This window comes from Salvelinus alpinus, chromosome 20 (assembly GCF_045679555.1).
Source record: "Salvelinus alpinus chromosome 20, SLU_Salpinus.1, whole genome shotgun sequence".
Taxonomy (NCBI): domain Eukaryota; kingdom Metazoa; phylum Chordata; class Actinopteri; order Salmoniformes; family Salmonidae; genus Salvelinus; species Salvelinus alpinus.
Window position 1 is genome coordinate 43,094,140 of NC_092105.1, and position 17,146 is coordinate 43,111,285.

The 17,146-nt window shown below is 42.2% G+C and overlaps 1 protein-coding gene across 3 annotated transcripts in view; it reads left to right on the forward strand.

Moving 5' to 3' along the window:
* Window positions 1-1,014: 1,014 nt before the first annotated feature.
* Window positions 1,015-17,146, forward strand: part of LOC139546921 (pre-mRNA-processing factor 40 homolog A-like) — a 34,543-nt gene continuing 18,411 nt past the window's right edge. Inside the window, exons 1-14 of one of the 3 annotated variants that reach the window (XM_071355877.1) lie at window positions 1,015-1,133; window positions 2,095-2,172; window positions 2,283-2,426; window positions 9,254-9,337; window positions 10,734-10,752; window positions 10,853-10,875; window positions 10,977-11,018; window positions 11,495-11,605; window positions 11,843-11,963; window positions 13,988-14,012; window positions 14,324-14,545; window positions 14,822-14,927; window positions 16,135-16,199; window positions 16,302-16,466. In XM_071355877.1, coding sequence (XP_071211978.1) covers window positions 1,131-1,133; window positions 2,095-2,172; window positions 2,283-2,426; window positions 9,254-9,337; window positions 10,734-10,752; window positions 10,853-10,875; window positions 10,977-11,018; window positions 11,495-11,605; window positions 11,843-11,963; window positions 13,988-14,012; window positions 14,324-14,545; window positions 14,822-14,927; window positions 16,135-16,199; window positions 16,302-16,466 — 1,208 coding nt within the window. In that variant the 5' untranslated portion in view covers window positions 1,015-1,130. The remainder of the gene's footprint in view (window positions 1,134-2,094; window positions 2,173-2,282; window positions 2,427-9,253; window positions 9,338-10,733; window positions 10,753-10,852; window positions 10,876-10,976; window positions 11,019-11,494; window positions 11,606-11,842; window positions 11,964-13,987; window positions 14,013-14,323; window positions 14,546-14,821; window positions 14,928-16,134; window positions 16,200-16,301; window positions 16,467-17,146) is intronic. The other 2 variants (XM_071355876.1, XM_071355878.1) reach the window with 2 other exon arrangements.

Consider the following 17,146-nt stretch of genomic DNA (forward strand, 5'->3'; position numbering starts at 1 on the left):
ATTCAGGAGGGAGGAGAAGGTGGCAAAGAGCTTCCTAGGGTTAGAGGCAGATGCTTGGAATTTAGAGTGGTAGAAATTGGCTTTAGCAGCAGAGACAGAAGAGGAGAATGTAGAGAGGAGGGAGTGAAAGGATGCCAGGTCCGCAGGGAGGCGAGTTTTCCTCCATTTCCGCTCGGCTGCCCGGAGCCCTGTTCTGTGAGCTCGCAATGAGTCGTCGAGCCACGGAGCAGGAGGGGAGGACCGAGCCGGCCTGGAGGATAGGGGACATAGAGAGTCAAAGGATGCAGAAAGGGAGGAGAGGAGGGTTGAGGAGGCAGAATCAGGAGATAGGTTGGAGAAGGTTTGAGCAGAGGGAAGAGATGATAGGATGGAAGAGGAGAGAGTAGCGGGGGAGAGAGAGCGAAGGTTGGGACGGCGCGATACCATCCGAGTAGGGGCAGTGTGGGAAGTGTTGGATGAGAGCGAGAGGGAAAAGGATACAAGGTAGTGGTCGGAGACTTGGAGGGGAGTTGCAATGAGATTAGTGGAAGAACAGCATCTAGTAAAGATGAGGTCAAGCGTATTGCCTGCCTTGTGAGTAGGGGGGGAAGGTGAGAGGGTGAGGTCAAAAGAGGAGAGGAGTGGAAAGAAGGAGGCAGAGAGGAATGAGTCAAAGGTAGACGTGGGGAGGTTAAAGCCACCCAGAACTGTGAGAGGTGAGCCATCCTCAGGAAAGGAATTTCACTGACTTGCATAGTTAAAAAACGTTTTAGAAATAAATAGAAATTCCATTTGGGATACTGTTTGTTTTGTCCACATAATTGAGGAAACAAAATTCTAATGATTTTATGATGGGCTGGTATGTATTTATTTATTTTTTTATAAAGAGGTCATCATGGTCGAACACATTTAATAGGCATGACATTTAGACATGTGGCTATGAGCTCAAACGTGGATGATTTGTTCGTTTTTTTATTTACGAAAAATGTTTTTTCTAGCCACGGAATTGTGTTACAGCTTTTTGCGCAATCTGTGGGCAGACGGTTTTCAGAAACGTTGGTTCACCTTTGCCCTTTCATTCATAAGCAAACTAACCAATCAGATTGCGCGTTATTGTAGCGTGGCTACTGGATGCGCATCGTGAAGTCAACATGGTGAGTATAGTGTATTGATAATATTGCCAAATGTTGTATTACTACTAATTTAAATCGCCTACTGTATGAAGCGTTTATCATAAACAATTGTTGTATGAATGGGTATAACCCACATAGCTATCTGTATTTAATTAATTTGGTGTGTTTCTGACCGCAATGTTGTTAGCCGGCTAGCTAGGTAACTTAGCTAGTAGCTAGCTAAACCAACAGTTAGCTAACTAGCATCTATTCCGCTAAAGTTAGCGTGCTGTTGTAAGGACACCTTTTTCATAAGCTAGCTAAAGTTAAACGAGGCAAGTGGCTAGCGACCTAATAATGTTATATGTGGAGGATTTAGACGTGTGTGGTGTGAACAAATCACGTGTAGTAGTAGCAACCATATACTTTGCCTGCTAACTAGCTTATAGCCAGCGAAACTAGCTATCTACAAGATGCAAGTAAGCATTGTGTATGCTGTTGTATAAATAGCCATTTAGCTAACTATGTATCTAGTTAGGAATGACTAAATGTACCTACTATCGACAGTGAAATAATGGCAAGCAGACGCTTCAGCTATACCTAGTCGTGGACAGAACTGCGTCTGTGGAGTTCGAACCTGGTTCTGTCCAGGGCTAGCTCTTTACCTAGCCCAATATGTAATAAATAGGCACGCTCCTTACCCAGACCACGATAAATTATTCAATAGAGAGAATAGCAAGAACAGAGATCACTGACATATTAAAAAAAAAAAAAAAAATGTAGGCATATGTAGCAAAATGTTATGGCACATACTAGCAGCATGTGTTATGTAGCTAGTTATTTATATAATGTACAATATCAGTACTTGAATCATAATGTCTTTATGTACCCTACATCAGTATGCCTCAGTTAAATGTTACTGTGCATAGCAGTAAAGGACAGATATGAGCCTTATAATAAAAGTTATAGTAGTAACTGTATTGGGCCTCTTGTTCATGTCCAGTCTTCAGATGATAATAATGGCCAGAGCCAAGCACCTTCTTTTGCTGGGGTCCCACCCCCAGGGATGCCACCGCCTTTTGTAAGTTGGTGTTGGAAAATCTTCACTGTGTTCCCAATGGCATCTCAAAATGGAGTTACACTGAGTGTGTTGAATCTCACAGCTTTGTTTTTCAATTTTCTCCTGTCTAGATGGGACCACCAGGAATGCCGACTCATTATCCACCAATGGGAATGCCACCCATGGGACAGAGGCCTCCCAACATGGCTCCCATGCCACCTGGTATGATGCCACCTGGCATGATGCCACCAATGGGAGGGCCACCGATGGGACAGGTGAGCCTACTATCAAGCTTAGATGTCCACTTGTAGTCCCAGAACATAGGCTAGACCTACAGATCAATCATGTTTTCTTTGTTGGAATTTTCCAGTTTAGCTCTCAACAACCTAACTCACCAATATGTAGCCTCGTGTAATGGTTCAATTTTCATTAAATGGTAGCCTATTGATTTTGGCCTGAGACCTAGAAAATACAATGTTGGGGTGGGACCAGCTTTGGTTGACTTTCCAGTTACAGTACCTTCAGAAAGTATTCACACCTCTTTACCTTTTCCACATTTGATTGTTACAAATTGGGATTAAAATGGATTTAATTTAACTTTGTTTATGATCTACTCAAAATACTCATGTCAAAGTGGAAGATTTATTTTTGTGTTTTTTATTTAATTTTTTAGATTAATGACACGAACACTAATATATCTTGATTAGATTGGTATTCAACCTCCTGAGTCAATACATGTTAGAATCACCTTTGGCAGTGATTACAGCTGTGAGTATTTTTGGGTAAGTCTCTAAGAGTTGTGCACACGAGGATTGTACAATATTTGTCAAAACTGTAACTCTACTACTCTAGGATTATTCAATGTCATCTGGGAAAGCAACTCTAGTCTATATTTGTCCTTGTGTTTTAGGTTATTGTCTTGCTGAAAGGTGAATTTGACTCCCAGTGTCTGTTGGAAATTTGACTGAACCAGGTTTTCCTCTAGGATTTTGCCTGTGTTCAGCTCTATTCCACATCTTTGTATACCCCCCCAAAACTCCTTGGTCCTTGCCAATGACAAGCACATCCATAACGTGATTCAGCCACCACCATGAGTGAAAATATGAAGAGTGGTACTCAGTGTTGTTGGATTTGCCCCAAGCATGATGCTTTGTATTCAGGAACCCCAAAAATATTCCTGTGTTAGGTTAGTGGCTTATTGCAAACAGGATACATGTTTTGGAATATTTTTTATTCTTAACATGCCTTCTTTTCACTCTGTCATTTACATTAGTAATGTGGAGTAACTACAATGTTGTTGATCCATCCTCAGTTTTCTTCTATCGCAGCCATTAAACTCTGTGACTTTTAAAATCACCATTAACCTTATGGTGAAATCCCTCAGTTGTTTTCTTCCTGTCCAGCAACTGCGTTAGGAAGGACGCCTGTATCTTTGTAGTGACTGACTGGCTGTACTGATACACCATCCAAAGCGTAATTAATAACTTCACCGGGCTCAAAGTGATGTTTAGTGTCTGCTTTTTGTGTGGGGTACAGAGATGGGGTAGTGAAATCAAATCAAAGTTTATTTGTCACGTGCGCTGAATATTTACATTTACATTTAAGTCATTTAGCAGACGCTCTTATCCAGAGCGACTTACAAATTGGTGCATTCACCTTATGATATCCAGTGGAACAACCACTTTACAATAGTGCATCTAACTCTTTTAAGGGGGGGGGGGGGGTTAGAAGGATTACTTTATCCTATCCTAGGTATTCCTTAAAGAGGTGGGGTTTCAGGTGTCTCCGGAAGGTGGTGATTGACTCCGCTGACCTGGCGTCGTGAGGGAGTTTGTTCCACCATTGGGGTGCCAGAGCAGCGAACAGTTTTGACTGGGCTGAGCGGGAACTGTACTTCCTCAGAGGTAGGGAGGCGAGCAGGCCAGAGGTGGATGAACGCAGTGCCCTTGTTTGGGTGTAGGGCCTGATCAGAGCCTGAAGGTACGGAGGTGCCGTTCCCCTCACAGCTCCGTAGGCAAGCACCATGGTCTTGTAGCGGATGCGAGCTTCAACTGGAAGCCAGTGGAGAGAGCGGAGGAGCGGGGTGACGTGAGAGAACTTGGGAAAGTTGAACACCAGACGGGCTGCGGCGTTCTGGATGAGTTGTAGGGGTTTAATGGCACAGGCAGGGAGCCCAGCCAACAGCGAGTTGCAGTAATCCAGACGGGAGATGACAAGTACCTGGATTAGGACCTGCGCCGCTTCCTGCGTGAGGCAGGGTCGTACTCTGCGAATACAACCTTACAGTGAAATGCTTACTTACTGGCTCTAACCAATAGTGCAAAAAGGGTATTAGGTGAACAATAGGTAAGTAAATAAATCAACAGTAAAAAGACAGCCTATAAAAGTAGCGAGGCTACATACAGGCACCGGTTAGTCAGGCTGATTGAGGTAGTATGTACATGTAGATATGGTTAAAGTGACTATGCATATATGATGAACAGTGTAAAAGAGGGGTTGGCGGGTGGTAGTCATTCAAAAATCATGTTAACCACTATTATTGCGCACAGTGAGTCCATACAACTTATTATTACTGCTGAACGTATTTAGGCTTGCCATAACAAATGGGTTGTGTCGTGTCTCTGACTTCTTTAATGTGATGACAAGCTATGTTATCAAATCGATTACCTAACGTTTGATTACGTGATTGAATTAAACCATGCAACAATTAACTCGTTAATAACCTGGAGCGTTGGACTAGTAACCTGGAGCGTTGGACTAGTGCTTGCCCACGGAACAATTTTTATTTTTTCTTTATTTAACTAGGCAAGTCAGTTAAGAACAAATTCTTATTTACACTGCCGGCCTAGGAACAGTGGGTTAACTGCTTGTTCAGGGGCAGAATGACAGATTTGTACCTTGTCAGCTCGGGGATTCGAACTTGCAACCTTTCGGTTACTAGTCCAACGCTCTAACCGCTAGGCTACCCTGCCGCCCAGGGTGGAGCGGCTATACCTAATATCACATCTCTGCTACAGGGCCAGCTTCATGACAGTTGAATACTTATAATAATTGAATTGACTCGACATTTCAGCTTTCAATTTTTTTATGAATTAGTAAAGATTTCAAAAAACATTATTCCATTGAGCTATTGTTTGTATAGATCAGTGGCACAATCTAAATTTATCCCATTTTAAATTCAGTCTGTAACACAAGAAAATGTGAAGGGGTGTGAATACTTTCTGAAGGCACTGTATGCAGGCTAAATTAGAAATGTACATGGCTAGATCATTCTTATACAGTGGGGCAAAAAAGTATTTAGTCAGCCACCAATTGTGCAAGTTCTCCCATTTAAAAAGATGAGGCCTGTAATTTTCATCACAGGTACACTTCAACTATGACAGACAAAATGAGAGAAAAAAATCCAGAAAATCACATTGTAGGAATTTTTATGAATTTATTTGCAAATTATGGTGGAAAATAAGTATTTGGTCACCTACAAACAAACAAGCAAGATTTCTGTCTCTCACAGACCTGTAACTTCTTCTTTAAGAGGCTCCTCTGTCCTCCACTCGTTACCTGTATTAATGGCACCTGTTTGAACTTGTTATCAGTATAAAAGACACCTGTCCACAACCTCAAACAGTCACACTCCAAACTCCACTATGGCCAAGACCAAAGAGCTGTCAAAGGACACCAGAAACAAAATTGTAGACCTGCACCATGCTGGGAAGACTGAATCTGCAATGGGTAAGCAGCTTGGTTTGAAGAAATCAACTGTGGGAGCAATTATTAGGAAATGGAAGACATACAAGACCACTGATAATCTCTCTCGATCTGGGGCTCCACGCAAGATCTCACCCTGTGGGGTCAAAATGATCACAAGAACGGTGAGCAAAAATCCCAGAACCACACGGGGGGACCTAGTGAATGACCTGCAGAGAGCTGGGACCAAAGTAACAAAGCCTACCATCAGTAACACACTACGCCGCCAGGGACTCAAATCCTGCAGTGCCAGACGTGTCCCCCTGCTTAAGCCAGTACATGTCCAGGCCCGTCTGAAGTTTGCTAGAGAGCATTTGGATGATCCAGAAGAAGATTGGGAGAATGTCATATGGTCAGATGAAACCAAAATATAACTTTTTGGTAAAACCTCAACTCGTCGTGTTTGGAGGACAAAGAATGCTGAGTTGCATCCAAAGAACACCATACCTACTGTGAAGCATGGGGGTGGAAACATCATGCTTTGGGGCTGTTTTTCTGCAAAAGGACCAGGACGACTGATCCGTGTAAAGGAAAGAATGAATGGGGCCATGTATCGTGAGATTTTGAGTGAAAACCTCCTTCCATCAGCAAGGGCATTGAAGATGAAACGTGGCTGGGTCTTTCAGCATGACAATGATCCCAAACACACCGCCCGGGCAACGAAGGAGTGGCTTCGTAAGAAGCATTTCAAGGTCCTGGAGTGGCCTAGCCAGTCTCCAGATCTCAACCCCATAGAAAATCTTTGGAGGGAGTTGAAAGTCTGTGTTGCCCAGCAACAGCCCCAAAACATCACTGCTCTTGAGGAGATCTGCATGGAGGAATGGGCCAAAATACCAGCAACAGTGTGTGAAAACCTTGTGAAGACTTACAGAAAACGTTTGACCTCTGTCATTGCCAACAAAGGGTATATAACAAAGTATTGAGAAACTTTTGTTATTGACCAAATACTTATTTTCCACCATAATTTGCAAATAAATTCATAAAAAATCCTACAATGTGATTTTCTGGATTGTTTTCTCTCATTTTGTCTGTCATAGTTGAAGTGTACCTATGATGAAAATTACTCTCATCTTTTTAAGTGGGAGAACTTGCACAATTGGTGGCTGACTAAATACTTTTTTGCCCCACTGTATATACAGTTGAAGTCGGAAGTTTACATACACCTTAGCCAAATTCATTTAAACTCAGTTTTTCACAATTCCTGACATTTAATCCTAGTGAAGATTCCCTGTCTTTATGTCAGTTAGGATCACCACTTTATTTTAAGAATGTGAAATGTCAGAATAATAGTAGAGAGAATGATTTTATTTCGGCTTTTATTTCTTTCATCACATTCCCAGTGGGTCAGAAGTGTACATACACTCAATTCGTATTTGGTAGCATTGCCTTTAAATTGTTTAACTTGGGTCAAACGTTTCGGGTAGCCTTCCACAAGCTTCCCACAATAAGTTGGGTGAATTTTGGCCCATTCCTCCTGACAGAGCTGATGTAACTGAGTCAGGTTTGTAGGCCTCCTTGGTCGCACACGCTTTTTCAGTTCTGCCCACAACTTTTCTATGGGATTGAGGTCAGGGCTTTGTGATGGCCACTCCAATACCTTGACTTTGTTGACAACTTTGGAAGTATGCTTGGGGTCATTGTCCATTTGGAAGACCCATTTGCGACCATGCTTTAACTTCGTGACTGATGTCTTGATGTTGCTTCAATATATCCACAACATTTTCCTTCCACATGATGCCATCAATTTTGTGAAGTGCACTAGGCCCTCCTGCAGCAAAGCACCCCCACAACATGATGCTGCCACCCCCGTGCTTCACGGTTGGGATGGTGTTCTTCGGCTTGCAAGCCTCCACCTTTTTCCTCCAAACATAACGATGGTCATTATGGCCAAACAGTTCTATTTTTGTTTCATCAGATCAGAGAACATTTCTCCAAAAAGTACGATCTTTGTCCCCATGTGCAGTTGCAAACCGCAGTCTGGCTTTTTTATGGCGGTTTTGGAGCAGCCTTTCATGTTATGTCTATAGGACTTGTTTTACTGTAGATATAGATACTTTTGTACCTGTTTCCTCCTGCATCTTCACATGGTCCTTTGCTGCTGTTCTGGGATTGAGTTGCACATATCGCACTAAAGTACGTTAATCTCTAGGAGACAGAACGCATCTCCTTCCTGAGCGGTATGATGGCTGCGTGGTCCCATGATGTTTATACTTGCATACTATTGTTTGTACAGATGCATGTGGTACCTTCAGGCATTTGGAAATTGCTCCCAAGAATGAACCAGAGTTGTGGATGTCTACAATTTTTTTTCTGAGGTCTTGGCTGATTTCTTTTGATTTCCCCATGATGTCAAGCAAAGAGGCTCTGAGTTTGAAGGTAGGCCTTGAAATACATCCACAGGTACGCCTCCAATTGACTCAAATGATGTCAATTAGCCTATCAGACGCTTCTAAAGCCATGACATAATTTTTCTGGAATTTTCTAAGCTGTTTAAAAGCACAGTCAACTTAGTGTAAGTAAACTTCTGTCCCACTGGAATTGTGATACAGTTAAATAATCTCTCTGTAAACACTTGTTGAAAAAATGACTTGTGTCATGCATAAAGTAGATGTCCTAACCGACTTACCAAAACTATAGTTTGTTAAAAAGAAATGTGTGTAGTGGTTGAAAAATTTGTTTTAGTGACTCCAACAAGTGTATGTAAACTTCCGACTTCAACTGTATTTGACATATTTCTGCTGCTTGGAAGAGAATAGGATCTTATGCAGAAAAATATGTTGGTAGGACAAGGCTATGTATGTTTGTGCACATGGAATTCAGTGATCTATGTTTACTATAGTTTAATGAGGCAATACAAATGTGATGTGACTTAAATTAAGGGGCATTTAGTTTAACTAAATTAGCACTCACTTTTTGTCATTTTGACAATAACTAGACAATCATTATTCAAATTACAAACGTTTGCTTTAGGCTTTTAGTAAAAATGATTAAGACTAGACTAAATCTTACAAATAGTGCCAAACTTAACACTGGCGTTGGCACACATATTTCAATCACTTTGGTTATACTACTTGCAGTCATCATATGCGATTCCATTATCCGGATGAAAAGGGTGTGATCCAGGATGTGTCTGAGCCAGCTGCCTGCCTGAGAAATAGGGCTCAGGAGGTGGCGAGGAGCTGCAGATTGTAGCGTCACTGCTTCAGAGTACAAGCCGTAGCTCGATTCGCTCTGTAAATGACTGTCAGTCGCTCTCACCCCGCCACGGCGTCTCTCACTGTGTATTAATACCCAGCGTGCGCCAGGCGGGAGGGAAATTAACGGGTCAGATGAATATTTCATGATACTCTTTTATTAGATGCCAGGCATGATGCCACCTATGATGCCCGGGATGATGATGCCACATCGCATGCCAGCTGCGACGATGCAGCCAACAGGACCGGTAAACTGACTCGCCTTACTGTTCTGCTTCACACTTTAAAAATAGAGCCCGCAAGCTGTCACGACTGACATTAGCATAACTAACACTGCAAAGTGTAGGAACACTTACCAATATAGGCATAGGCCACCAATATAGAGGGATTAATATATGCATCACACAAGCTGAATGTGTACATCCCATCTCCATATTAAGTATACACTTCTCATTATAAAAATGTAATTAAGCGGCTTATTTTCCTCTTTGAATCTACATGTACACTTTATTTCTTCATTTAAGACAATACAACATTGGTTGTTTCTTCCTCGTTTATTCCTGCCACAACAATCTATTATCAAATGATTATTTGGTGTTGTGTTAGGAAGAGTATTTCTGTTTGTTTTCTTTGGATCAATGCTATCTCAAACCAATACCATTTGTATCTCAGTAGACATTCAAAGGGACAAGATCATTTCAATCTTAAATTGGAGAAAAGGAAAAACACCTTGTTTAATGGAACATTTCCAGTAGATGTTTGAGTGAGTTATGAAAGGGTTCTCTACATTTTAGTCTGTTTTGCTTTCGACAGCAGCCAGCTGTTTAACTCGATGCACTTAGAGCTGCCAAATAAACGTTTCACTTGTCAACTGGGATGCATCGAGACTCCAGAGATGTTTGTCTTCACGTTAGAAGCTCAAGGCTACTTCATGTTAGAAGCTCAAAGGTACAGTGTTGTGTTGAAGAGCAACTGCCCCTAAAAACCAATGTGGCATCAATGAGTCAAACATTTTATCATACAGTAAAAATGTACTACAAAGTGTAAATAGGATAATTTTGTTCATAAAGTCAGCCTCATCCGTAAATTAAGGTTGGGTTTGTTTCAATTCTGCCCACAGCTGGCAGCACACAAGTAATCATCCATTCGGAATGCAGCTGCATGCGACTCGATCTTAATGCCTGTGGTAAATTTGGGTTGACTTTGGATATACTTATGGGGCAGTTAGAGACCATCTGTAAATTACACAATGTACATGGTACGATATGTTAATTTTAAATAGCTCCAAATTTCAGTTACTTAAAAACCTCAACCCAACTATAAATTGTAGAAATGCATATGCATCTATTGAAAGCATTTAATGACAACTAAAAAGTGTGCCACACGAAAATATTGTCTCAATTACATTGTGTAATTTATTGACGGCCCCTTAACTAGCCCGAGAGACAGGTTATTCAAAGTCAAAACAACTTTGCTTCAGACTTTCCGGCTGAAGCGAATTAGCTAAGCAATTTAGTTAACTCTTTCCACCTGCGAACACACAGACACTCACATGAAACCACACCAGCAAGTGCAGTTTTCCTTTAATGAAGCAAATTTGGGTCATAATAATTTTGTTAACTAATGAAGATATCTCTTCCACAGCCTGGAGTGGACACAACTGGTAAGGCTTGAAACAACATATTCTTGAAAAAAATACAAATAAATTGATAATCTGAGTGATTTTAATGATTTGTAATTATTGCACCGTTTTTTTTTTATAGTCACCGCTGTGCCTGGAACAGTTGTAAGTACAACCTATTTTCTGTGGATAAGTTAATTTAGTGTAATGATTCTAGCACTATCAAAATTACCGACCCTACTATAATAATATCTGTTGTTCAACAGGGTACCACAAATGGCTCGCCACAGGATGACCAACCAAAGAATGTTAGTGAACATGTCTTTAAGTGGAAGCCTTTACTATTCCTGACCTCAAATGAACCATTGTTTTCTGTCCGAAAGATATAGCCTTAAAGGAAAGATTCACCCATTTTGAATGTTATATTGTTTTTGTGCGGCTCGGAGCGATGCTGTGTCGATTCCCGGGGTTATTTCATGTTTTCGTGTATATCTGAGCTATTGCCATTCAAGCAGGCAGAAATTCAGACGTTTATGACAAGTTTTGCATAATACGAATAGCTCAGATACACATGAAAACATGAAATTATCCCAGAAATCGATAAAACATCACTCAGAGATCCACAAAAAAAATGATATAACACTCAATGGGTGAATCTTTCCTTTAAAAACATTCAGACTTACTGCTTAAAGGCTTTGAAATATAATAATTTCCTTGGAAATGTAGAATTTTTATCACAGTGCCACCTGTTGAGTGCTCAAGCCAAAGTTTTTGTCATCCTCAGAAGTCTGTGTGGACAGAACATAAGTCTCTGGATGAGAAGACCTACTACTACAACACAGAGACCAAGCAGTCTTCCTGGGAAAAGCCCGACGACCTGAAATCTCCTGCAGAGGTAAGGCCACACACATAATGGCTGTGTCCCAAATGACACCCTATTCCCATAGAGCTCTGGTCAAAAGTAGTGCGTTATATAGGGAAAGGGTGCCATTTGGGGGACACACCACTATCCTTCCCACACTGTTTTTGCATTAACATTAGAGGCCATTCCCAGACTAGCTGCTGCCACAATTTGTCCCCACTGTATTGTGGAGCGTGTCTAGATGTACTGTTTTCACTTTGTGTTTTGCAGCAAATGCTGTCTAAATGCCAATGGAAGGAGTATAAATCAGACAATGGGAAGGCGTACTACTACAACTCCCACACTAAGGAGTCCCGGTGGACCAAACCCAAAGAGCTTGAAGATCTGGAAGGTGAGCCGGGCATTAATGATCCTTTTCTAATCTACTGGAGCGAACTGGGCCCGTATCCACAAAGCATCTCAGAAAAGTTCAAACCTGTTTTGAAACAAAAACAAAAAAGCTCCCAGCTCAGTGTAGGTTTTAGGATGATGTTAAGACACTGCCCAGACAAACTCTGAGCCAGGTGAAAAATCAACTCCTAAAAGTTTCTCAGCCGATATCACAACATTTTGAGGTACCGCAATGGAAAGATAGTGAGAACGCTCATTGACATTGTTGCAAGTGACGGTGAACCAATCGCGATGAAGCATCGCCAGCTGTAAACTCTATAGCACACTTCAGACAACCGCGGTGAATGTGACTACATCAAACGGTGCAATGTTAAGTGAATAACATGATGTAAATGTAAATGTAACTCATTGAAAGAAGCTGATTTGTTTATTAGCCTAGTGGTTATAAGTATTAGGCATATCATGTGAAATTGGCCTTGTGAAATCATTGTCAAAAGCGCTAGAGATACTGTTGCATGTACAGTACATTCGGAAAGTGTTGCTGCACTGCTATTTTCAGGTCTCTCCAAGAGATGTTCGATCCGGTTCAACTCCGGGCTCTGGCTGGGCCACTCAAGGACATTCAGAGACTTGTACAGAAGCCACTCCTGTGTTGTCTTGGCTGTGTGCTTAGGGTCGTTGTCCTGTTGGAAGTTGAACCTTCACCCCAGTCTGAGGTCCTGAGCAGGTTTTCATCAAGGATCTCTCTGTACTTTGCTCCTTTCATCTTTGCCTCGATTCTGACTAGTCTCCCAGTCCCTGCTGCTGAAAAATATCCCCACAGCATGATGCTGCCACCACCATGCTTCACCGTAGGAATGGTGCCAAGTTTCCTCCAGACGTAACGCTTGGCATTCAGGCCAAAGAGTTCAGTCTTGGTTTCATCAGACCAGAGAATCTTGTTTCTCATGGTCTGAGAGCCCTTTAGGTCCCTTTTAGCAAACTCCAAGCAGGCTGTCATGTGCCTTTTACTGAGGAATTGCTTCCGTCTGGCCACTCTGTCATAAAGGCCTGATTGGTGGAGTGCTGCAGAGATGGTTGTCCTTCTTGAAGGTTCTCCTATCTTCATAGAGGAACTCTGGAGCTCTGTTAGAGGGACCATCGGGTGCTTGGTCACCTCTCTGACCAAGGCCCTTCTCCCCCAGGCAGCCAGCTCTAGGAAGAGTCTTGGTGGTTCCAAACTTCTTCCATTTAAGAATGATGGAGGCCATCTGCAGAAATGTTTTGGTACCCTTCCCCAGATCAGTGCCTCGACACAATCCTATCTCGGAGCTCTACGGACAATTCCTTAGACCTCATGGTTTGGTTTTTGCTCTGACATGCACTGTCAACTGTGGGACCTTTTTTATATAGACAGGTTTGTGCCTTTCTAAATCATGTCCAATCAATTTAATTTGGCAAAGGTAGACTCCAATTAATTTGTAGAAACATCTTAAGGATGATCAATGGAAACAGGATGCACCTGAGCTCAATTTCGAGTCTCATAGCAAAGAGCCGTTTAAATAAAGGTTAAATTTAAATCAAACTTTTTTTTTTTATGAAATGTCAAACTTTTTTTTTTTAGCAACTCCAAAGCAATGTAGGGCAGAAACCACTGAGTCGCTGCACATTTCTATTATCAAGACGCCTGCTGTAACTGGTTAGGACAGCTCATGAGGTGTCCTAAATATCTGTCAACTAGGTGTGACTCTTACTGCTACCCATAAGAGTAGGAGTAAAATGTCTCTTCTCAGCACTTACGACCAATTTTCTACTCGTAAGACGCTTTGTGGATACGGGCCCTGGCCAGGGGATGCATTTACTCATCCTTTAGACCATTGTAAATGGCAGCGGTGTCGTCAATGGACATTAACAGCTATTGGGAATGATAGGTCAGCCAGCACTTTGCACAAACTCCTCTTAATGCCATTCATTCTTAAATGAAATGGGTTCCTAGAAGTATCCTGCGTATGCATTGTTAACATGCGTTTCTCTCTTTTTTTTTAGCCATGATAAAAGCTGAGGAGAATGGGTAAGAGCTGCTTATTATTACCAGTGCTCAACAAACTTTGTTGCCAAAGCATTTTACTTTGTATCACAGCCAATTACTTTTTAGAGCATAAAAGATCTTTGTAGATGACGGAACACATTAGCTTCATCAAATGATATTTAAAAAAAAAAATCCTTTTCATATTTTGATCTATTATTTACAGATATATTTGAATGGAATGACCTAATTATTTTTGACATATTTGAGAGGCACTCTCCTGTTATGTCTAACAACAACCTGGTGGATGATGCTGTATGAAGGTCCACCGTCAATAATAACCAAACTGATTACAGGATGGTGGAGGTAGGTGCTCCTGGCACTGTCATCACCCCCAACCTTCAGCTCGACAGCGCTGCTTCGATGGCGACCATGATGATGGAAATGCCGGCCATGAGGCCAGCTACAACCGTCTCGGTGGAACAGATGTCCCTGGTGCCCATGCTTGTAGCTGAGGTCAACGCTGACTCGCCTGTCAACTCCACAGAGGACTTGGTCAGCATGGAGGTTTCAGCCAGGTTGGTACTACAGACAGACCCTTTAACCCCAGAGAGTTTAGAGACGGGCTCCCAGCACGGGCTTACAGTGAACTCACCAGGAATAGCAAGAAAGCACTGACCTTTTTACCCATTTCCCCATCTCGTATTTAATCTATGTCTGCCAATAAAACTTCAAAATACCCCCCCCAAAATATTTTCAAAATAACACTATCAGACTACCAAAAACCTGATGTTGTTTTTATCTTAGGACAATGTTAAGGTCTTTCTCTTCCTTTCTGTCTTTCTTTTCTTTAGTAATGACGCCTCAAAAGAGGAGAGGCCAGAGCTGGTGAAGAAAACGTACAAGTGGAACACGAAAGAAGAGGCCAAGCAGGCCTTCAAAGAGCTCCTGAAGGAGAAGGTGAGCATTCCAGATGGGATTTCATTACTCCCCGGCTGCTCAGTCGGGGCTCCTGCATGAATCATCAGCATGCATCATCTCAATGATCGTTTTCGAAATTACAATCTGAACATTACATCAATACAACGCGCGCATAAAGGCAAAGCACGGTCATCGACTGTATCCATGAAGCCCCGCAGCTCTGCTAGCTAGCCACCATCATGAATCACACCCACACACTTCTGTCAGAAGCACTCTCACTGGGTTTGTAAATAAGGTGCTCGACGCGCTGTAATAAAGCTGGAGTGTCCTCCCGACCTAAAGATTGTTTACCAAAATGGCCCTCTTGGACTCTAATTAATCCATCTCGCTCAGCGTGAGCACTCTCCGGTCTTTCGCATGATTGCTAAGCCTCGCCGCTCCTCCTGTTGCCATTGTGGCGACGGATGTGTTGCTTTTGACCAAGGTGGCTCAGCGTAGCTATATTTAGGTATTTTTAATTTGGCACACAACGCTCTCCTCTGAGATTGCTCCTTGCCGTTTCCCTGCGAGCTCTTAATGGCTCTGTCTTTGTGATTGGCGTTATTGGATGAAAGCACATGTCCGGATTAGGACAGCGGAGATTGACGTGCTCCACTGGATTAGAATAACTCTGGTTCTGTTTTGAAATAAGTCTATTCCCAGTTTAGTGCACTACTTTTGACCAGGGCCCATAGCCTAACTAGTGCATTACATAGGGAATAGGGTGCCATTTGGGGGGGTGGGGGGGGGCTGTGACGAGGCAAATGCATGCCCAGAAATAATCTGTTCAAAATGGATGGAGTCACTCTCTTGGAGACAGACAGACAAAAAGTCCACTTAACGTAAGCGTTTCTGTATATTATTGGCACTCCACCCGTCTTAACCCCCGCAACTATTAGTAATTAAGGAAAATGAATCGCCATGCCTGGAACAAGCCAGAGAATCGCATCACCACTGTTTGTTGCATCTTTCAGATAGGCTACACATGCATATAGGTTCCTCTACACGGGTGCATAGATTCAATACATGGGCTACTCCCAGCATAATCTATTGTTTGTTGTTGATGGAAATGTGAGCTGCCCTCATGCATAGCTTTGCTATATATGAGCTGTGATGCAGATTATACAGCTTGGTTGATTTGTGTTGACTGGAGTACTTTATATATGAATCAAACCTTAATGCTCGATATACTCTTTTTGCATTTCAGGGCGTTTCATCCAATGCGTCTTGGGAACAAGCCATGAAAATGATCATCAATGACCCACGCTACAGGTACCCACCCACTTCCTCAGTTTTCTGATTTATGCTAATGTTCGTCCATGAATATTAAACACCGTCTCTAACCAGCTGTTTGTCCCTATTTCTCATTTGAAGTGCTCTGCCGAAATTAAGTGAGAAAAAGCAGGCCTTCAATGCTTACAAGGTGCAGACGGAGAAAGAGGAGAAGGAGGAGACTAGGATCAAGTACAAGGAGTCCAAGGAAACGTATCAGCGATTTTTGGAAAACCACGAGAAAATGACATCTACAACCAGATATAAGTAAGTACCTTTCTTGGCAAAGTCAAGTTGCGTCCCAAATGGTACACTATTCCCTATGTAATGCACTGCTTTTGACCAGGGCCCATAAGCATAGGGTGCCATTTGGGATGCAGGCCTCAGTCTTTATACTTCTACGTTTCTGTCATTGATATGTGCTTCCTAGAGTTGCTAATATGTGGAGATATTGAGATAATCAATAAAATTATCAAATAAAAAAAGTTATTTAAGCAATAAGGCCAGAGGGGGTGTGGTATATGGCCAATATACAACGGCTAAGGGCTGTTCTCAGGCACGATGCATTATAAACTGGGTGGTTCAAACCCTGAATGCTGATTGGCTGACAGCCGTGGTATATCAGGACGTATACCACGGGTATGACAAAACATATATATTTTTTACTCTTCTAATTTCATTGGTAACCAGTTTATAACTAGGTTTGATGTTTGGGCTCCTGAGTGGCGTAGCACTGCATCTCAGTGCTAGAGGTGTCTCTGCAGACCCTGGTTCGATACCAGGCTGTATCACAACCGGCCGCGATTGGGATTCCCATAGGGCGGCGCACAATTGGCCCAGCGTTGCCGGGGTAGGCCGTCATTGTAAATAAGAATTTGTTCTTAACTGACTTGCCAGTTAAATAAAGGTAAAATAATAATAATAATAATAATAGCAATAAGGCACCT